The following is a 23,176-nucleotide window of genomic DNA, read 5'->3' on the forward strand; positions in this document are numbered from 1 at the left end:
TTCTTTGATTTTAGGTTTCTACACTTGGAATGTATAAATTGGACAAATTTCGGAAAACAATGATCTATAAAATAGAGGAAATTTTGAAAGAGAAAAAAAGCTAAAACTTCAAGCCTAAATTCGACTATATTCTAATCAAATTTTGGATAAAGTCAAAACATAAAAGTTTTAGATCTCTTTTTTTCCTTTCCAACGCATCTTGAATCAGCTCATTTGGAGTTTGTATGAGAAAGTTATGCTAATTTTACTGAAAGAGGTCAAAGTAGAAAAAATTAGGTCCAGTGGTCGCGGCGAGACCACTTTTGGCCGCGGCGGGGGAATACAGAAAGCCCGTTTTTTCACTTTTCTACAGCCGCCGCGGCGAGGAAATTGCCCTCCGCGGCGCCGACTTCGTACAGGTCAAGGATAACTTCGTCTTTTCTCGTTTTTGGGCTGAAAAACTCTATTTAAAGGAAAGAGGGTCGCAAATTAAAGAGGGAGACCATATGGAACCCTATAAACACAAGAAGAAGGCTCTTGGAGCGAGCATGGACGATCTGCAACAATCCTCCATCTAGTTTCTTTCTCTTCTCTTGATTTTTTTTATGTTTTTATTTGTGTTTAGTTTAATTATGGATTCGATTATGAGCTAAACTCTCTATTTAGGGATTTGATGGATATTGACTGAGATTATTCTATGGATTAATGTTATTTGATTGTTCTTTCTTCCTATATTATTGTGATTTATTCATATTTGTGCTTATTTCATGTTTAAGCTTGATCACCTTTTGCATGTTCTATGATCTTAATACAAAATCTGTATTCACATAGCTTATGTGACTTTTAGATTATTGCTTAATGCAAATTGTATGTTATTCTATCTCAGAGATGCAATAGTTGGCATACAATTTAGGACCTTTATGATCTGAAAAGAGTTTAGGTTAATTTATAATCTGTCATCACATAGGAGGAAGAAGAATGGTTAATTAGTGTTAATAATTGGGTAATCAAAGCAATTGAAATCATATCCCTAATTTCACATCCATTGTTAAACCTTTTATTTGTTTATTTTATTTAATTTTGCTTAGTTTATTTTGTTCAAAGTTTATTTATTCGATTGCCAAATAGAAACAAGAATTTAATTGATTGGTACTTAACTGCAGTCCTCGTGAGAACGATCTCACTTACCTGAGTATTACTTGTTAAAACGATACGTATACTTGCGTGTTGGATTTATCACAACAACAGACGTTTTTTGTGATTCTACCTAAGCATTATCAAATAATTATTTAATTAATAAAGTGTATACATATAAGTTTTAGAGGTAACCAAAATACATCTCAAATTATATAATATAAAAAGTAATATTTTGTTATGATAAAGTTAGTTATTAGTTTCTTATCAATATCATAATTAAATAATTAAAATGTTACTTTTGAAATACAAAAAAAATTAAAAAATAGGAATTTTGAGATTAGTTTGACTCTAAGCATATCAGTTTAGAATTAAGGTATTTTTTAATGAGATGACAAGATATTATTATAATTGAGATTTGTTAAGTTATTGTTATAATAATTTTATATTTTACGTATATTTTTAAAAAAATCCCAAGAAATTAAGAATCTTGTTTAAAAAGGAATAAGTTGAAAAATATCTTTTTTTTTTTGTTTTATATCTATAATAAAAAAAAATACTCTTGTATTATATTTTATTAAAATATACCTACTTTTATGAGTGGGTTGTTTAATATACACACACTCTTTATTTAAGTCTAACATATAATTTATATTAATTTAATGTATCTAATATTGACATCATCTATAAAAATAAGTATATCTTAAAAGATATAAACATAGAAATAAAAATTAAAACAAGTAGAATAAACTGAATATACCATCTAGTTTCCTCGTTTAAAAAGGAAAACTTACAAAAATACTGGAATTTGAGTTAATTTTTACAAAAATACTGTCAAACGAAAATCTTTTCAAAAATACTTTGTTTTTATAAAACACCAGTAAAACACAAAGCAAAACAACTCAAAACAACAGTAGAACACCAATAAAACACTAGTAGAACACCAGTGAAAACTTAACACAGTATACTGCAGTATGAAACTTATAAAAAAACATAGTAAAAAAGTAAAAAATACCGCCTGACAGTATTTTTGTAAAAAAATGACAAAAGTTAGTATACCATGTAAATTTCCTTTAAAAACCCTAAAAAAAAATAGAAAACTACAACCGTCTTGTTTATAAGAGAACAAAGGAAAGCCCAATGCAGAGAGTTTAGAGTAGCTTTGAATTCGAAACTGGGCCGAGGCCCGAGACCCATGCTGTTCACGAAAAGTACGCGTGCAACTTCTTTTCAATACGTGTCGGTACATGATTGGTTAAACAGTCAAAAGACTGACCTATCCTTAATTTCTTAACCAATTATCCACTTCCACGTGTGTAAACTCACGTAATTACGCTACAACAAAAGCCGTCGGTGGAACCAAGAAAAATCACCAAAAGGGTTTATTTTTATTATTTTATATTTTCAGAAGAGAAAGTATATTAATTTAAGAAACTGACTTAGATAGAAAACCAGAGGCCTTTTTGGTTTTAGAGAGAGAGAGAAAGAGCCCTAGTTTCCACACTCAGTTAGATTAAGTAGACGAAGACGACGATGTCAGGGACAACTGCCCAGCCGCAGCAAGAGGAGGACAAGAAGCCTAACGATCAGTCTGCCCATATCAATCTTAAAGTGAAGGGCCAGGTATTATCTCTTTGTTAGGGTTCGCAAGTTTGAATTTTGTGTATTAACAACAAATCCACGAATTCATCTTAGACGGGGGTTTTATTTGATTATCGAATTGTGGGTTTGTTTTACTTTTTACCGCTTTTGTTTGTTTCCTGGAAAAATTTAGGCCATGCCTTTTGATGTCTGGGGTGTTCTGATTTTTTTTTTTGGTGTATTTATAAATTCTCTGACCCTTTGTATTTTTGCTTTTGGCATTATTATTTTGTTTATCCTTCTTGTATTTGGTCTTCGAACGCTGAGGCTAACACTTAACTTGAAAACATAATGTAAAGTTGGTTTTATGGTTTTGTAAGGGAGTGCTAAACTGTATATCAAGACATTATCGTTAATCTTAATCCATTTTAATGAGGAAAAGGGAAGCAGTTTATACACTTGCGTGTGACATACGTTTTGTGGTAGTGTGGTAGTGTTTTGGCTACTCGTGTCTATTTTGATTTTCTACTTTCTTGTCGGACTGATGATGTGTTCATTTGGAAATTAAAAGGGTCTAAAATTTGTTTTATCCAGATGAGTACCCCTTAGAGGGGTTCAAAGACGATGGTAAAGTTCTAATTTTTATATTGGGTTTAACTTTGAGTTTTTGGTTAGAAGCCTTATATTGTTTGTGGTTTGTTTAGTGGGTGGGAGTAACATTTGAAAAGCGAAGCAGTGGATTAAATTGGAGGTGGTATGTAGTTTAACTGTGCTAGTTTAACAGTTAGCTTGCAATGTTAATTGTAGAAGTATCCTTGTTTTATTTCTTGTTATTGGGTACTTTCTCTATTGGTCTTGTTATTCAGAAAAAAGTAAAGATTTCTTTTGATGAAATAATGTAGAGGTATTTATTCACAGGTCAACTCTTTTGTCTGCTTAGTAATTTTATACAAGTCCTCTGTATCTAATAGTAGTTTAGTGATCAAGATCTTAATGAGCGTATTCGCTAGCTTCTATTTTATTTTTTTTTGCTATCCGGTGTTCTTATATATGTCTTGAAAATGTAGGATGGCAATGAAGTATTTTTCAGGATCAAAAGAAGTACCCAACTGAAAAAGCTTATGAATGCATATTGTGATCGACAATCTGTGGAGTTCAACTCTATAGCATTTTTATTTGATGGTCGTCGCCTTCGAGCTGAGCAGACTCCCGACGAGGTCTTTCTCTCATTCTCTTAACATAAACCTTAGTGTTTTTTTCATGAATGAATTACTGATGCAGTTTTTTATATGTGCGTATAATTGCAGCTGGAAATGGAGGATGGTGATGAGATTGATGCTATGCTTCACCAAACTGGAGGTGCTTCTTTTATGTAATCATAAAATATGGCGACTCTAGTAGTACTATATAGTGAACTACTTTATGTGGATTTGGTTATGAAGGATTAGGTGTTTAGTATCTTTTTTATTTTCTTTTTTAAGACTTGTTCTAGTATTCTAGTTATCGGCCTAGGGCGAATCGAATCTATTTTTGTTATACTTCTTTTATTGGTCTATGGAGTATGAAGGTATCGGTTTATGCTTAAGATGAATGTGTGTTTGGCCTATGACTTGCACTATTGTTAGGCATTAGCTTGTGATTTTCACCGCAATAAAGAATTTGAACAGTTAAAGCACTGCAAATTGTGGTATTTTTTTTGTTATACCAAAGTGGTATACATTAACAAAAATCACTATTCATACTATTTCTTAAAATACTAATATATCTGAATAGAAGAATTTTTCTTTAAAATATTATTATAGCTATATAAATACACAAGCAAGTCTTTACATACTATTTACATGGATAGACAATTGAGTACAACTAAATCCCTTGGGACTTAGAGCGCAGGAAGAAAAATAACATTGTGAATGACTTTAAGGAGATAAAGACAAAAAGAATGGAAAGAATGAAGCTTTTTGTCCAGTACATTCAGTAATATATATATATATATATATTGATGTATCAGTGAAAGACTTGAATACCCTCTCCAATTTTGTTGGAGAGACTTTTGCTCTTGGGCTGTTAATTTGTCATAATATAACACAGGCAGGCACTACCAAAAGAGAAGTGCCTAGTCGATTCGTTAGCTTTGGGAGGATAGTTGTACAAGTCTAGTTTACATGAAGTTTCCTCCTTACTTCTTGCTGCAGGCCAAAAAGAAAAAGTGAAAGAATGTTGCATGAGAACATGTGTATAGACTGATTCAAAAACCAATAAAATCTACAGAACAAGCACATATGTTGGGAGTGATATTATTGAAGAGCCTAATGAAAGTACAATCCCAGTGTGAGAACAACAATAAAAGGGGGATTAGCAACACATTTATTCATGGGGAGCATTGAGGCGCACATGACAGACGCACATGACAGACAATACACTCTTTTAAAATCTACTGCATTCCCTTGAGTCCAATATTAAGTGATGATAAAAGGACTTAATTTCCCTCTCGCTTTAATATTTTATTTTCTCTGTGCAAAATATTGGAATGTATTTATTGTTAAATGAATCAATGTGATCCTAACTTTCCTTCCTCCAATGGATGCATCATTAAATGTGCAAGTAGTTCCTTTGGTCCCTTGAAACAAAGTTTATTCTCTACCTTATGTTAGTGGCGTGCCCAAACTGTATTTTTTGAACTATTAGCCGCGATGGAAAAGAAACTATTGCCATGACTCAGTAGGAAACCTTATCAAGCAAAGAGAGCTAGACCTTACAATTAATTGCCAGTGAACTACCTTTCAGATAATGTTTTTCACTTGAAGATATAGATTAATTTATGGGAGAGGTGTGTGTGTCCCATGCCTAATGTTACTCTTTCTGAAATCTGGTGCATATAACTCAAAATGCACAAGTTCAAACATATAAAGTACTAACCATATTCTGATTCTCCTTTTTAGGTCTACTTGATCTAGAGCCTTCCTGCCTTGATGTCTGGGTTCGACCAAATAATCTTTGAATGAACTCCAGTAAGTGATTATAAATGCTGTATGCCATAACATCAAACATCATCAGTGAGATTGGTCAATCAATATTATCAAAATAATCTCAGATCGTTAACAATTTAAGATCACAGTGGCTATGCTGCAAGGAAGTGAAAATATCAATATGAGTGTCCACAAACAAATTCAAGTTAAAGCACGCTGCAAGGAAGTGAAAATATCAATAGGAGTGTCCACAAACAAATTCAAGTTAAAGCACGCATAAGTGAGGATAATTAAAGAATTGTCTTTGTAGATTCATACTTCTTAATTAAAGATATATTCTTAATCAATTTTATTAAAAGCCAAATCCACAAGAAAAAGATCAGTGTATAACATACACCACATTAGCTAGAAAGCAAAATAGGGGCATATACAACAACTTCATTGAATCAAAAACAGCTTTTCAACAATACAATAAGCTTACCTCAGGCGATGCCTGTTGCAGGCTGTGAAAAAGGCAACAAAACCATTTAATATACTCCTGACAGCACGAAAAATCTGCAACAGAGGAGAAATATCATGGTTATGAATAAAAACATAAAATAATCATATCCTACATCAAAGAGAGAAGTAATCAGTATTTCCTAACCTGGGAAAATAGGTCATTCCAAAGTGATCGCCACATAGAAACTTCATACGTACTCACTGTTGCCTCAGAAGCAGATGCAAGCTGAATTATGCTACTAATAAACTCCCATACATCCCCAAGCATCTCATATATAGAGGTACAAACAAAAACTATGAGAGTGGTAAATGCCAGAACAATGCGAACTGGAGCATAGAGTAATTCCCAAAAAACCCAAAATATGGGGAATAATATTGATATTGCTGCAAATCATAAAGCAACAGAAACTGTGTAAGAGCCCCAAAAAAATTGATGTACCATGCAGCTATTTTGGCAATATTATAATAGTCTACAACAAACAGAAACATGAAAATGAAAAGAAGCCACTGACTTACTGGCACTCCAGATAAAAGAGACAAGAAACCATATGGGGGACAGGAACATCTCTACCACGTTCTCCACAAGACTGCAAGAAGACCCGATCAGAATCCAAATAACTGAGAAAAATTTTTCTACGACTTCAATCATCACGTTCGACACTGGTAGGAGAAACTCCAAAATTTCTAGAAGTGGCTCTGCTAGTGGTTGAGTGAGAACTGACAGGAAGGATCTGGTGGTGCTCCTAATCGTAAGAAACCAATTAACAGCCTTTTGGAAGTTATGCAGAAATAGCATTGTTCCCAAGTATTTAATCCGTGTTATCATCTCCCAAGTTTCAATCCAGTCAAAAAGAGGCCCAAACAATCGAGACGCAGTAGCCTTCAGAACTGGGACATTCTTGTACAAATCATAAAATCCTATAAGAACGGTTACAACAGAGATAAGTACATATAAAGCTCTTGCCAACGGGCACATCCATGGTCGATAGAGATGGCAAAACACTGGATATGACTGTAGGAAAAGAACCCAAGATGGAAGCCCGGCCTCTAATAAAGTAAGTAACCGCAAGTCAGACATTATTACTTTTCTTAGAGTAAATGGAAGGTCATGGTCATTGAACCGGAACAAAATTAAAACATCCATGTACTGGGTAGCTTCCACATCATTTTCATCCCAAATCTCTGAGTTCCTGATTCCCTCAGTACACATGCCAGCTTCTTCACTTGTAATGCTGGAGTTTGTTACTTTCCTTCTTTTCCACGGTCCACAGAGAGGAGGTGGAGTGTGGTGAACATCATTTTCATCAACATCAGATACAGATGATACACCAAACTTGCTACCCAAGCTCAGGAGAGAATCATCCTCAATAGACAAACTATCATTGCAGATATTTTCGGCATCATCATCAGATATAGAATCCAAAAAATCTTCCTTCGTATCATAGAAGACATCTCCTGAAAATTTTGACTAATTGTCACTGACTGCTCATTCCAATTGCACTCCAAGCAAAAACAGAAATTCCAACTGCTACTACGTGGTGTAAAATGTCTAATCAAACACTTGTTGACTTAGATTAAGAAAGATTACTGGAAAACGATAATTTTCAATGAACTAACAGACTAACTTATACATGATATGAACGCTTGATGTCAGAAGCAGCTCACTATTTTCAGCTAGAAGTGTTTAATTATCTTGCATTACAAGCTTGTCAGAAAACTTGTAAATGTGCACACCTATAATAAGGGATGTTTAAAAAGTTGGCTATAAATAGATTATGTATATGAATATACATAATTTTTGGTTGTATTTTGGTGTTATAGCAAGGTTGTCAATATGCAAGATATGTGATTTGAAATGAATTCATTTTTAACGACAAGCAATGAGCGTTCTAAGTTAACTCCACATGAGCATACATAGTCACAGAATAATAAAAAGTAAAAGCCAATAACAGATTTCCCAAGAATATTGAATCGATCTTCCCTCTAACATTGCAATTTCAAAGCAGAAACTCCTAGATGTCTCCAAAAGAAAACAGAGTTTAATTATCTTTGCAAACAAACAAGGAATCATGAGAAAAATACCTACTACAGAATCAAGATACTCTTTTAACAACAGCTTTTCAGAGGTTGTTCCTGAAAACCATGATGACATACAGTTTGCTGCTTGAGCAATACTGTCAAATTCCCATCTTTGCATGAATTTAGCCTCTATGGCCAGAGTGGTATCAGTCTGCAAAAGAAAATAAAATAATAAAATACTACATCCATAAATGATTACAACAAACAGAAGAAGGAAAACATGTTGAGGTCGTAGTACCTGAAGCTCATTCAAATAGTTGATACCACGAACATTGCTCCATGCAACTTCAAATACTATGAAGCCATACAAGGTCCTATGCAGCTCTCTGCTTAAAAGTGACGATTGATGCAGTTTCTTCACAGGTAGCAAAACCCTCTTCCGAGACAACGTAATCGCATCAATTAGTCGAAACCATTTATCAAGTGTCTTTGGCTTTATATCACTGGAATTGGAACAAGCCTCTTTGTCCTCCTTTTTCTCCCTCCGTGCTTTGGTGTTGGCAAAAGGAGATAACCTTGACTGAAATGAACCCAATGTGATTACATTTTTCTATCAAACAGAATGGGACTGAAAAAAAGTACAGTGCTATCAAAATGCTTATAGAAACCTTGGTAACCATCAACTGCCACAAGTGTGCCGGACGAGAACCTCTGTCTCTCAGCCATGGTCGGTTGTCTACCAATATATAAAATTTGTTACTTTTAAGGGCCAGGAAGAGGCTAAGATCAGAAAGGTAAGACTGCAAATCTCTGCAATACAATCATGTGAAGAACAATATGCCTCAGACGAGGAAAAAAAATGCTTACAATTTCGTCGACAAACAGAAACTAAAAATGTAGAATGAACGGGAATTAAATTTAACTTAACCACATTACCAGAAAGAAAAGAAAAGAAAAAGTCAAGTTATTTTACAATATTGATGGTGCAATATTAGATTTTATCATACGTTTTTATGTGTGTGCAATTCAACAAGGTTGTAACCTTTTCATAAATTTATAATCGAGAAATGAATTTAAGGGAAATATATATGTATTATACATAGATATCAATCAACAGAATGACATGATTCCAAGAAAGTTCAACCCAATCTATAGAAGGCAAATATCCAATTCAATCACGTTAAATGGAAATATTCCAATTCAATTCTCTTAAATTTAAACATTATTCCAATTCGAAAGGAATTGTCCCAGAAAAATCTTCAAAGAAACATGCGCCACAATTAGAAATGACAATCGAAAGAACAATTTTAAAAAAGGAAAAAGCCTAAAATGGAATCATAGATACCCAATTTGCAAACTTGTGAGAGGGAATATGCAGCGCCCGTTATCACCATTCCCCATCAAAGTCTCGCTTTAAGGCCAGATTACCAGCAATCACTGCTTCATCAATCCCAATTCACCATTATTAACTACAAAATTAAACATGCATACATACATAATTATGTACAGAGAGAGAAAGAGATATAGAACCTTCTAGGAGGGAGGAGTTCCATGAAAGAAGAGGGAACCAGGATAGAATGGAGGAGAAGAGGAAGAAGCAATAACCAATGAGCTTCATAACATTAAAGAAAACCACACCGAGAGAGGAGTAGGAAGAAGATCAAATCAACGGCGGAGAATGGAGAACCGCCGGGGAATCAAAGGGAGGAGAATAAACGACACACACATCGAGAAACCCAAAAGAAGAAAGAAGGGTAAACTCAAATACACACAAATACATACATAGACGAGGCACGACTACTGCTACATGTCGGAGCCCAGGCCATTAATGGAACTTTATTTATTATTATCATTATAATTTAACCTCTTCTTTTTTTATTTTTCATTTAATTTATTTTAAATAAATAAATATTTTTCTAATAATTGAATGTGAAAAGGAAAAAATTATTAAATGGTGTTGGATTGGATTTGCTTGGGTTGAAAGGCTTGAGAAGAGGAGAGAGGAATAACAATAGATAGGTTTGGGTATTCATTTCTGGATTTGCAAAGGGTCAGGTCAGAGACGGCGTCAATTGGTTTATGAAAAGGGTAAAATTGTAAAAACAAATGGGCATGGAGATCTGATATACCTATACATACTTACTTCCCGCGCAGGACAGTGCTATACAGAAAATGAGTTGAAAAGACTAAAATGACCATCAGAGTCTCGTACTCATAGCGAAGAAGGGTAATATCGGGAACATAAAATAACCGCCACATCCATCCTAATCTTTTCATCGTTCGTAATTTGGGATTGAATGAAAGAGCAATGAGCTGAGCTGTCATGAAATTTTTGCTATTATAGACACAACATTAATGCGGTTAAGTAAGCTGTTCTTTTTAGGGGAAAAAAAGAAGAAAAAAAAATATAAGTAAGTTTTTGATAACTTGACATGCCTATATTTGGTTAATGATAATTAATTGGGTAGAGCATTTGTATTCTTTATCATCAATGTTTAAATTTAAATATAACAATAGGAATACTCTAAATGGCAATTAGGATAATAATTAGTTTTTTTATTTACAAATTACATAAATAAATTGTAGTGATTAGGTGAAATGTAGGTACATAGATCTAGATTGAGATGGAGACTAATAAATACTTTATTATAAATATATATATATTAATTATAGGGCTCATATGAAGGTCACTACACAAAATTAGTAAAAAATAATTTGAAATTTGAAATGTGAATTAATAGAAAATTTACATAGGTACATAGTGTACTCCGACCCTAAGACATAGATTGTACCTTGCGTGCTCCAATTAGTCTTAATTGATCCCTACATGTGGAGAGAAGGGATATTATGAGTTAATTCTTCTTTCTTTACTAAACACAATTAAAGTTATACTAAATACCCTTAAGCATATTCTTACTGATAAACAAATACCCTCAATAGTTGCACCATTATAAAAAGAAAATGAAATAAATTCAACACGGTGAATCAAAACGTGTCATACTCTTGGTAAGAGAATTAGTGAAACAAATCATTACATAATGAACTATATACACATCATATACCCCTAAATCATACCCATATTTCGTTCTTTTCTTACTTGATTCTCCATTTTGAACATTTTTATTCTTAGCAAACTACGCGTCAAGTCCACCTCAACTTATTACACAAAACATGCCCAAGTTTTTTTCCACTTGGTTTAAGGATAAAATGAAATATGTCTTTGTTTTTTTCTTTTGGCCAACTATAGTGAAATATGCCATTGATAAATGATTTTTCGGAAGAGCATCCACTTTAACTACAATATTAATGGTGAATTTCATTGTTCCATGATTCAGAACTGTGGGGCCCACCAATAAGGATTACAATGATAAACTATGGGACCCACAACCTCTTTTGTCTGCATCTGAGCCGAACAATCTGATGAAATCATGGTAGGCCCCAGAAGCCGTTCACAGAACAGAAACTTTTGTGGATTTGTAGGTTTGTTTTGTGTCGTAACATGTCTAAGAGGGGAAATAATACTATTAAAAAATAACTCAATACGACAGATTTAAATGTGCGTTTCATGTGTGAGAGAGTGGCCTATATATAATCTGAGTTGGCACTTATTAGCTAAATGGAGATGAGCCACTCTGTCAATGGATATTATGATAATGACAAAAAGGCCATGCATGATAATTGATATGCATTTCCCATTACGAATGTTCAATAATTCATAATAATCTAAACATAAGTAAAATAATATTCCTGAAATTTCTACACTTATTTATAGGGATCAATTGCTTATTGAGAGACATTTTGTTTTGTTACTCTGTTATTAGAATGTGGTCATTTTTAGTTTATAAGTAGTTTTATAGGCCTCTTTCGAAAAAAGTAGTTTTATAGGCAAATCAAATCCATGTTCGTTTTTTTTTTAGTTGTCAAAAAATGGTCTATATTCTATAATGCTTAATCTATTAATGTAGATACATGATTGAACCATATCTAATAATTCACTTCGGAAAATTTTATGTCTTTCTATTTCTTTTTTCTTTTTTCGTTTTGACATTTATTTTTGCAATGACAATTATACCCTCGTCTAAGTTCAAAAGATTGGACTTTTTGATTGAGATGTTTTGGGACTCTCCTATTACATTAATTTAGGGAATCTAGTGGTTGATTTCTTAGTTTCTAAGGCAAAATTTGTTGGTAGAGTTGAATATGAACCGAGTTCTAATTTCATTGACCAATAATTTAGAAAAATGGGATAATACGTTGCAAAATTTATTTCTATCATGACATTTTTACTATTATTTTAAGTGAGTATTGTTACATAATTAATTAATAATTATTAGACTAAAATATATGTAACTTCATATCAAACTACACTTAATATATTATACTCGACACCATTACTAGTACTTTCTAACAATTTTTTTAGGGAAAATTTTTATCCAAAATATTTATAATTGATTTTTTTTATATATATTTCTATGTATATTATATTTTTTTTTATTTCTTTTAATACATTTATATGAAACATGATGAACGTAATATAAAATTAACATGTAAACAATACAGTACAAATATAAAAATACAAAAATAATGTATAAATAACATATTATAATATTATTGTAAAAATAATGTGAAAAATAATAGCCTGTATCTTTTAAAAAGAAAAGAAAAAGTTGTTGAATCTTATTGTGCCTTGGCTATCTCTCTTTTGTCTAGTACTGATTTCTAGACCTTGAGGGTGTCATTTTGGGACATAAAAAAAAGTTTTTTCTCTTAAAATTTATTGGTTTTCCTTTATTTTCAAAAGGTAAATTTGTTACTAATCTTTTAGCTAAATACTTGTTACTCATCATTTAGCTAAATACTCTGTTGCTAAAAAAATTAGTGCTTTTTTAAAATAGGGACTTTTCTTATGTTGCTTGTTCTGGTTTTACTGCAAACATAACATCTTCTCTATTCTTGGTAATGAATTCTGTTTAAAACAAAAAAATCTAAATCTATATTTTTATAATATATAATTTTTGTACAAAAATACTCCTTTTACTTTTTGTAATGTAATGTAATGATATGTACATATAATTTACACACAAATTTAATACATATTTATATAATAGATAATTTTTAAATATTTTTATTTAAAATATGTCTCACTTGTCACTTATTAAAAATAATTTATTATATAAATATGTATTATATGTTTGTGTATATTGCTAGTATATACTGAGTTATGTTCATTTATTTTTATTGATTTTGTATATTTTTCATTCTACTAAATTTTTTAATTTTAAATTAATTTATTGTATAATTTTAAAAAAAGAAAAATAATAATTTATTGTATTAAAATTTGATTGTACTTTAACGTAATTTAATTCGATGTCATAAGCAAAATAAAGTATACAATCAGAAGTTCTATTTATACACCTTATTATATCTTGGATAATGTAAGTTTGTCCCTATTCCACCATTTACATAACAATTTCTTGAGTTGAAAAAATAGCTTGTAATACTAATAAGTAATAACAATGGTTAAGCTTTTGACAGTTTGATAGTGTACCTTTTAAGGGGAGTAATTGTGAAAGCTCATAGAGATGGATGAATTTTAATTTTCAAACAGAAGTTGACACTAACCATCTCTAGAAGATGCCACATGGAGCCAATATTAAACTTATAATTTAATATTTTATTTTATTGAATATTACAGGTGCTTCACTAAAAGGTTTTATTAGCCTGCAATACACATAATTACTTAAGCCAAAAATAAATAGGAAAGTATTGTTAAAAAAAAAAAAAAAATAGGAAAGTAGACACTTAGAAAGTCCAAAGTTGAAGTTATCACTATATAATATTAATAATTAGTATTTTATATTTATTAGCTAAATTTTTTATACTATTAAATTATGTCTTTATAATATAAAATTAGTTAATAATATTTATGGAGATATAATACAATAACCTAACTCTTTTATCATATTTTAATTTTATCATAAAATAAATAATAAAGTATATAGTAATTAATAAATCAATACAAATTAAATAATTTTTACTATTTTTACTTTTTAATGAATAAAAAACTAAAAATATAAATCCTATAAATTATTATAAAAAAAGAAAAAATATTATATTACTCATTAATGTAAAAATAATTAAAAGTATTAATTTGCATCTATTTATTAATTATCATTCACCACTTTACTTATTTTACGCTAAAATTGAATAAAATGTAATTGAAAAATTATGCTACTATAAAATGTATATTTCAAAAAAGTACTATTAAGAACATCTCAAATGGTAGTATTCTTTAAGGGTGTTATAAAGAAAAATTTTGATTTTTTATACAAACATTATGCCAAAATTAATACACTAAACATAAGTGTATCATAGAAGTTAGGGATGACTTTTAACGACATGTAGCGATGTAATTACCGACAATTAAAAATATTTACTTTCCACTTGCGATTTTTGCGATGTCTATCGGCATTGTCTATGATATGCGTGATAGTTTTAGTAATAGTGTTCAGGAGCCATCTGTAAAATTTAAGACAAAATAAAGGAACATATTAAAGCACTTAAAAATGTGTCGCTAAACGTTGCAAAAATAAATCACAACATATCGCGAACAAAGTCACCACATATCGATAGTAATCACTAAAACATAAACATAATCTGTGAGAAAAAATTCCCAAGGCATATGTCGTGACATGTCGACAAACATGTTGCCACATGTCGCTAACTACAGCAAGGCAAAGTAAACAATCAAAACAACATCAAAATCGCAAATGATGTTAACAACATATCACTACATGTCGCTAAGGGTTTCAACTTCTAATTCAATCATAGCTAATATCGTGAGATGTAAGAACTATATCGACTAATATCGCTAACTATAACAATTTCATAGTCTAAAGTTGATGGTATTGATAAAAGTCGCTAATATGTCGAGAAACATTGATAAATTGTAGAAAATTCAAAAAAACTCAGAAATCAAATCCAAACACACAATTTTAAAATAAATTAAAAAAAAAATCTCTTAAACTTTTGATTGAGCTTTTGGATTCTTGGGGTTTTCAATGTACATTGATTCCCTCGCTAACATACCAAGACCTTTTAAAATTTTGGGGTGCTGGGTTTCAGTAGTGAGTAGGATTCGAGGCGGTTCGTGAGTTTCAATTGAAGAAAATAGAAAGAGGGAGAAACAAGTGTAGTTCGATTGTGTTGGATGTTGTGAATAGTAGTGGATGCAGTGGTTGATGGTGGTGGATGCTGCTATGGTGAGTGAGAGGGAGCGAGAAAGATTCAGAGGGACAGAGTGTGAGAGTTAGGTGAATTTGAATGGAAGGGGTATTTTGGGGGTTAAGTAAAATTGAGATGTATTTAAAGAATGTTTTGTAAAGTAAAATATTAAGAGTACCTAAACCCACTTTAAGAATGAATTGTCAAATTTCCCTTTTTTTAATAAAATAATAATGAGAAAGGTATTCTAAACAATATATTTAGGTAGCTTACTCGAATATATAAATAGCTTCATCATAAAATAGGAAAGTGAAAACCATGTTAACAAACCAGAATTATACTGACAGAGAAATGTGTTCTTCACTAATCTAAATTAAAAGCTCAAAAGTATATATCTTTTTCACGTGGCACTTGGATATTATATGTCATGTGTCCACTAAACACCTCCATCTAATGTGAATTTTTAAACCCAAACTTTCGAAAAGAATAACTAACCCCACCAAATGGGATGAAATTAATGGAATGTATTATTTATCGTATTCGTAAAGTTTAATTTTAATTTGACCCCAAAAGGATATCAGGTTAAAAATCGTCATCACACCCACCAAACATTTCAAGAATCAAATAATCAGAATCGTATAACTGCACAAATATGGTTTAGTCAAAAGTATTCCATTAAAATGACTATTTCACACATAATACAAACTAAAAGAAAAGTATATTAATGTCTTGATTAAGTACCATTCTTTTTAACTGAAGGAGGCCAAGACAATCTCCTGTGGTCAGTCTGATTCAAGTCCCCTGGTATATTGTTTCCATCTTCTACTTTTTGTTGCTCAACTTCATGCCTCCTAGAACTTCTTATGGCTAAGTCATCAAAACTTGGTTCGGTTCTCCATGGAGGTGGAGTCACACAGTCAGTATTCCCAGAAACTCTTTGTGAAGGATCCTTGGCAGGTGTCACAGGCACAGATGAAGCTGAATGACCCACCCTCAGATTCTGAAGTGTTGAAAACGATTCTCTCATTGCAGACATTGCTTCAAAGAACCGAGTGCACGATGCTAATGCAACAGGAATTGGACGAAGCATTTCCTACAATGATTAAACAAAATGAGGCCAAATGACATCGCATACAAATTCTTATTGCTTACTTTGATAGATTTATAACAATGAATTTGACTCAGTACACTGTGCCATGAAGTCTACACAACATGAGCATTATATATAGATTACAATGTAACACAAATTGCGTGTACTTTTCAGAGATCAGATGTAATATTTAACAAAGGCAAACTAACGTTTATGTACCAGAGATGCTAGTCTATGAACTATAGATTTTTAGAAAGAAAGAAATTCTTCTATAAGCATACCCCCCATACTGAAGGTGGCTCCTTAAAAGTTTGACTCCATTGAAAATCTGCTACTGATGCAGTCAAGGCCCCATAATCACTTGCAGCCTTCATCAATAATTCGGAAAATTGTTTCTGCACAACCCAAACAAAATATGTCACAAGATTATAGTTTTATTGAACTTGAATGCCACTCTCATACTACTAGAGCAAATGAAACCAAAACAATTAGCATCTCTGAGTAAATTAAAAACAATCTGCACTCCAACTTTTAAATTTAAATTATACTTTCATGAGAATATGAATGACCAACCTGATACTCAGCCTCTACTGGGATGCAATCTAGTGAATATGGTTGTTGAAGACGAGCAATGATGCGATCCTGCCAACATAACATGATAAATTAGGTCTCATAAATTAGAGGGCATAGCTCAAAATTGTAAGACAGGATCAAGCATGTCCTTCCTCTATCAGCAAAAGAAAGGAAAAGGGACAATTTCCAGAAAGATGGAGCAGCCACTGATTCTGGTGTAGATGTAGAACTAAAAACAATTATACTTATTTGAGATCAGCATAGATGCAATCAAACCATTGGATCTTAAAAAAATGCAATCTCCAATTTTACAATGATAAACATCACAATTACAGTTAGATCACAAAAGTATGTTGGTAAATCTGTGGAAAACATAAACAATCAAAACCACCGGAAGTTTCTAAAGAGATAAGAGCTCAAACAAAAAGCTCAAATTTTCATCATATTTTTGTCCAAAAAAACGATATTGACAAGGAACCAGGTGAGCTACCTTATTCTGAATAACATCCTTCAAAATAGTAGTAATCCTTCCCAATGTTTCACACTTCTTTTCCATTTCGCTTACATGAGTCAAATATGCCACGTTTTTGTCATCCTAAAATAATAAATTTTGAACTCAATTAAACAGGATTCAGTATAAAATAGAAAGTAGATCAGAGTGTGATCTTACAGTACCATTGATAATTCATGGAAAAACTACTGCCTGCAAACTGAAGAAGAGGCAACTCAAACTGTTAAACCTTACCTTTCTCCCCTGAAGTTCCACTTGCAGATCTGCTATTTTCCTTTGTACAGCGGTAAGTTCTCTTAAAACTCTGATCAAGTCATCACCTTTTTCCCCAGTGGTAGTAGATAAATTCTGAAGTTCTTCCTGCGAAACCACAAGTACATACATTGAGTTTTTCACAACTACCATTATTACCCTAAAATGATTAATGCTCCCTGCATGGTAACTTATTTAAGGCAATCAAGTAGCAAGACACTTTTTTTATAAAAAAAAAAAGAAAAAGTACAAAATGATTTAGTTGGCTTTCCCTTTAGATGCAAATAAGGTTCAAATGCAGAAACAACAGAAAGTTCCCAATGCTAAAGAGTGAAAAAAAAAAAAAAACGCCTTTATATAACATCAACACAAGTTCCATTCACCAACTCAAGGGAGAGACCATTTTGTTATAACTGGACGAGCACCAAAGTAACATTTTTCTCAAACTTCTTGGGGATAAATTCCATGAAAATTTACTTAGTCGATTGCCAAGGCTGGTCTGTCCTGGACTGAGGACGTGTCCTTTGGAATGGTAGATAACTAGATATACTCATCACCTTCTCTAGAGAATATTTCCTTGTGCTCAATCCCGTATCCTTTCGGTTTTAACATCAGAAACTCATCTCAAGTTCTTGGTGGGACTTGAGAAGAGTTGGAGTGATTCTTCTCTGCATATTTCACCCACCCGTGTCACTGTCATCCAATATTGTGGATTTTTGTTTGCATCAGCTTCCCATCGAGAAGGGCTTTCAAGTAGGTTTCTTTTGTGAGCTCCATCAAGAAGTTGTTGGTGCTTCTCTCCTTGATCGAGCTGAATACGCTCTTCACCAACGATGCCAATTCTTTCTCTCTCTCCCCCAGACGATTTACTTGATTTTTGCCGTTCTAATCATGATTCTAACCAGATTTTTTTTTTTTATTATTTCCAAATAAAGCTCCTAAACAATTTCCATAAAACTCAATTCCACAACCTATACAAATATGATTCTCAGAAGTAATTGGGCAACCGAAATGTGAAGTCGTACATGGAAACATTAAGCACACACTCACTCAAATCAAGTAAAATGTACAAAGAGATAGATCATAATTTGAATTTATCATCAGCCAAAAAAGAAAAGAAAATCAGAAATATTAGATTTACAAAGATCATAATCTGACCTGTGTAGGAGGTGGGGAGACTGAAAAACCAAGATCAGAGGCGATAGAGAGAGCATCAGACATTCCCCCAATTCGACGCAAAGGCTTCCGTCCAACCCAAGTAGGGTCACTCCCCGTCGACATTTTTGGGCACTCAAACTCAAATTTCCAGTCAATCAAACTCAAGGAACAACTTCAACGCCAATTCAAAATTTCAAAATTCTAAAACTGTTTTACTGGAAATCTCGATGTATGTATAGTTTGAGCCGAATTTTGAATAAAGATAATTGCTTTGGGCCGAACTTTTCGTAAAAGCCCATGTTTGTTGAGCTGTCAAGTTCATCGTACCCCATTTTTGCAAATGAAATGAAAACAAAGATTGATTGAATACACAAATAAAACACTTTTATGTAAGGCTGAGCATTGTTCGGTTTGCTCGGTTTTTAATCCATAACTTATTTTAAAACCGACCGTTTTGAATCTCAGTTGGTCGGTTTAAACCGTCCAAACCAATTTTTTTTTTAAAAAAAATGGTCTAATTTATTCTATAAATACATTATTTTGCATTTTACAACTACAAACATACAAATTAATTGTTCAAAAAAAATTATCTTATTCTATTAACTTTAATATTAATAAAAAAAATAATATATTATTTTTATATATTATTAGTAACTATAATACATACAAAAAAAACTTAATAAATTAATATATATATATATATATGTATAGCGGTCGGTTTCAATTTTTTCGGTCGGTTTATTACCACAAAAAAAATCGACCATTCAATGGCAGTTTTAACCATTAGCGATTTTTTCAGTTTTCGGTTTTGTCGGTTTCGGTTCCAACGGAGTTCAATAAGTCGGTTTGAACAGTTTTTTCGGTTCTCTGAATTTTATGCTCACCCCTACTTTTATGAGGATTAAATATTAATTAATATGTAAAAATAACATTTCTAATACAATATATATATTTTAAAAAAATTATATACACAATTAATATTTTAATAAAAAAAAATAACTTTAAAATCTAATTATATGATAAAAATATATTTTAAAATTTATTAGATCAAATAAATATTCTATTCAAAAAATATAATCTAAAATAAAATTAAATATTTCTTAATACATACAATTTTTTTTTCTTCTTCATTTGAATGTGTTAATTTTTCTTTTTTGTTTTATTTGTTTCAATTTATTGTTGGAGACATAAAATAATTTATTATTTTATTGTTAGTTATGTGAAAAAAAATATTTTTAATAAATATTTAATAATTTAATATTAAAAAGTAGCTAATTTAAAATAATTCATCCAATCCGTACGGATTGGATTTAAGTTACTATATAGATTGATTTGGATCTAAATATGAAGTCCGCACTTAATGCAGATCAGATGCAGTATGAGCAAAATAGTGTGGATTGGATTGGATGAGCACCCAACCCCAAATTGTTTGTTTGTTTTTATTTTTGTTTTGTCCCAATTTATTGTAACAAACTTAGAGTGCGGTTGGTAATACTTCTTTAATCAGTTTTTTGTTTTTTAAATTAGAAAAGTAAAAATATTTTTTCAAAATCATATTTTATAAAAATGTTTTACTTTTAAATTTTTTAATTGAGAATCAAAATTTTAAAAACTTTGAAAAAAATCACTTTCAAAATTTTATTAAAAAGTTTTTTTTTCTTAATCAATATTTTAGACTCTAACGCTAACCTTGGCCTTGGGACCCGAACCCAGTACTCGGACCCAGACCTCGGACTCAAACTCGGACCCTGGACCCCGACTTCGACCTCAACCCAAACTCTGGACCCTAGACCCCAACCTTGACCCTGACCTGGAACCCGACCGCGGACCTGGACCCAAGCTCCGAACTCCGGCTTCGGACTCGACTTGAATAAAACAACAAATAAAAATAAAAATAAAATTTACAAAACACACTTTTATTTTCTATTTTTAAAATTAAAAATTAAAAGAAGTCATAGAATATATTTTTATTTTTCAAGAAGAAAACTTTACTTTTATTTTTGTATTTAAAAAATTTAAAAACAAAAATGTTACCAAACAACACGTTAATAATTTGAGTAGTTATGTTACAAATTTTCCTTATTTAATACCAAACAAAAAATTAAAATTTGCTTTCCAGTTACTAGAAGAATTAGCATCAATCGTTGTGGATGATATATGGAAGGTCCAGAATAATAAGCTACACAACAACAATTTATTTAACATTCATTATTACATTAATTCAATTTCTCGTTGTTATACAAATTACCATCACTCTATTCTGTCACCTTCCTCTACTTTTTGTATTGGTGGTTGGTTCTCTTTGCTTGTGAATTAGATCAAGGTCAACTGTTGATGTGATTATTGGAAGAACTTCTATGTGTGGTGTGGCAGTGGCTAAGGACCACCAAGGTCGTACTGTGTGGGCGTCTTCGCGTAGGTTTCTTTTCTCTAAATCTCTCTTGGCTCTAGAGTCAACAGTTGCTAAGGGGTTCAATTTTATCATTGTGGAAAGCCATTCGTATATTGATAACTACATATTAAATTGTATCTTGTTATCTAATTCTATTTTAACTTGTAATTTTGCTAAGATTTCGAGAAATTTAATTATGTTGCCCATAATGTGGCTAAATAGACTCTTGCCCATAATATTGTAGATGGTAATCATGTTATTGTTAAGTTTCCGTCATACGTGAAAACATTATTTGTACAACTCTTGAGGTCTAAGCAAATCTATGTATTCTTTGTAGAGTATGTGAAAAGAGAGAGAGAGAGAGAGAGAGAGAGAGAGAGAGAGAGAGAGAGAGAGAGAGAGAGAGAGAGAGAGAGAGAGAGAGAGAGAGAGAGAGAATATAAGCAAAGAAATTTTGTTATTACTCAACTGGCTTTTGCATTTGGTACATGGCCTTAATATAGGCTGAGGAAGGAGACGAGAGTTAGTTAGGAAAACTAACTAACTATCTAACAACCTAATCTAACTTAACCAAAGGTGAATAAACTAACTAAAGCTAATCCTAACAGCCCCCTCAAGATGGAGTGTAAATGTTAATTAACCCCATCTTTGATACAATATTAGAGAAATGGGTAGGCGTAAAGCTTTAGGAAAAATGTTAGCTAAGTTTTGTTGGAATGAGACATAAATAAACTTGAGGAAACCTTGTTCGACTTTCTCTCAAATGAAATGGTAGTCAATCTCGATGTGTTTTATCCATTCGTGGTAGACGAGATTTTCACTGATGTGTATTGTAGCAGTGTTGTCATAATATAGCATGGTTGGACTTGAGTGAGAGATGCCAAAGTCTTTGAGGAGAGCAATGATCCAAGTTAGCTCAGAAGTTGCATTTGACATAGCACGGTATTCGTCTTCAGTAGAGGAACGAGAAACAATTTGCTACTTTTTGGATTTCCATGAGACAAGAAAGTTGCCAAGGAATAAACAATAGCAAAAAATGGATCGACATGTGTCCAAACAACTTCCCCAATCTGCATCTGAAAAAAAAAAAAAGACTTGAACATTCGAGGGTGAAAGACTTGTTTTTAATGTTGGAGATGTGTTTGAGGGAAAAAACAAGCCCTGTCCAAGTGTGCTTTTGAGATACTACAAGATTCTATTGGTAGCATGTAGATGTGGGACTTGGGGACAAGTTAAGAATTGGCTTAAGTGATTTACAACATAGGATACGCCAGGTCTCGTAATGGCTAAATAGAATAATTTGCCAATGAGGCTGCAAAAAATAGTAGGATCAGGGGGAGGATTCCCTTTGTCTTTACTTAGTTTCAGGTTTGTTTCCATGGGATTGGAAGCAGCTTTAGCTCCTATGTACCATGTATCAACCAGTAGCTAAAGAGTGAAAGGCCTTTGGGAGATAGAGATCCCTTGTTTGGTGTGGCCAATCTTGAGGCCAAGGAAAAATTAAAGAGAGTCAATATCTTTCAGCTTAAATTTTCCATCTAAGTATGTTTTGAAGAAGGAAATGGCAGAATCATTATTGCTGGCAATAATAATGTCATCTACATATACCAAAATCGTTAAGAGAATTTTATTGGTGGTTTTGATGAAGAGTGAGTTATCAGAGAGGGATTGATGAAATCCACCTGATAATAATGTTTGGCTGAGCTTACCATACCATTATCGTGAGATTTGTTTGAGGCCATAGATACTTTTGTTAGCTTGCATACAAAGTTTGGTGGAGCTTTGTAGCCTAGGGG

General features: G+C 32.1%; 3 protein-coding genes across 3 annotated transcripts; 1 reads left to right on the top strand and 2 right to left on the bottom strand.

Moving 5' to 3' along the window:
• The first annotated feature begins 2,594 nt into the window (after positions 1–2,594).
• Positions 2,595–4,376, top strand: LOC115698572 (small ubiquitin-related modifier 1). Its single transcript, XM_030625669.2, has 3 exons — positions 2,595–2,736; positions 3,762–3,911; positions 4,002–4,376. The coding sequence occupies exons 1-3, from the start codon at positions 2,647–2,649 to the stop codon at positions 4,068–4,070; spliced, it is 309 nt and encodes a 102-aa protein (XP_030481529.1). The 5' UTR covers positions 2,595–2,646; the 3' UTR covers positions 4,071–4,376.
• On the bottom strand, positions 3,792–10,298 carry LOC115698571 (uncharacterized). The gene is made up of 10 exons (XM_030625668.2): positions 9,711–10,298; positions 9,526–9,617; positions 8,849–8,990; positions 8,479–8,760; positions 8,244–8,391; positions 6,678–7,616; positions 6,307–6,545; positions 6,142–6,215; positions 5,611–5,719; positions 3,792–4,880 (listed from the first exon to the last, which is right to left on the bottom strand). The coding sequence occupies exons 2-10, from the start codon at positions 9,579–9,581 to the stop codon at positions 4,848–4,850; spliced, it is 2,022 nt and encodes a 673-aa protein (XP_030481528.2). The 5' UTR covers positions 9,582–9,617; positions 9,711–10,298; the 3' UTR covers positions 3,792–4,847.
• Positions 10,299–16,015: 5,717 nt separating this feature from the next.
• Positions 16,016–19,369, bottom strand: LOC115700985 (AUGMIN subunit 2). The gene is made up of 6 exons (XM_030628667.2): positions 18,989–19,369; positions 17,813–17,938; positions 17,558–17,662; positions 17,068–17,136; positions 16,776–16,889; positions 16,016–16,497 (listed from the first exon to the last, which is right to left on the bottom strand). The coding sequence occupies exons 1-6, from the start codon at positions 19,109–19,111 to the stop codon at positions 16,138–16,140; spliced, it is 897 nt and encodes a 298-aa protein (XP_030484527.1). The 5' UTR covers positions 19,112–19,369; the 3' UTR covers positions 16,016–16,137.
• Positions 19,370–23,176: the final 3,807 nt, after the last annotated feature.

The sequence above is a fragment of the Cannabis sativa genome, chromosome 8 (genome assembly GCF_029168945.1).
Source record: "Cannabis sativa cultivar Pink pepper isolate KNU-18-1 chromosome 8, ASM2916894v1, whole genome shotgun sequence".
Taxonomy (NCBI): Eukaryota; Viridiplantae; Streptophyta; class Magnoliopsida; order Rosales; family Cannabaceae; genus Cannabis; species Cannabis sativa.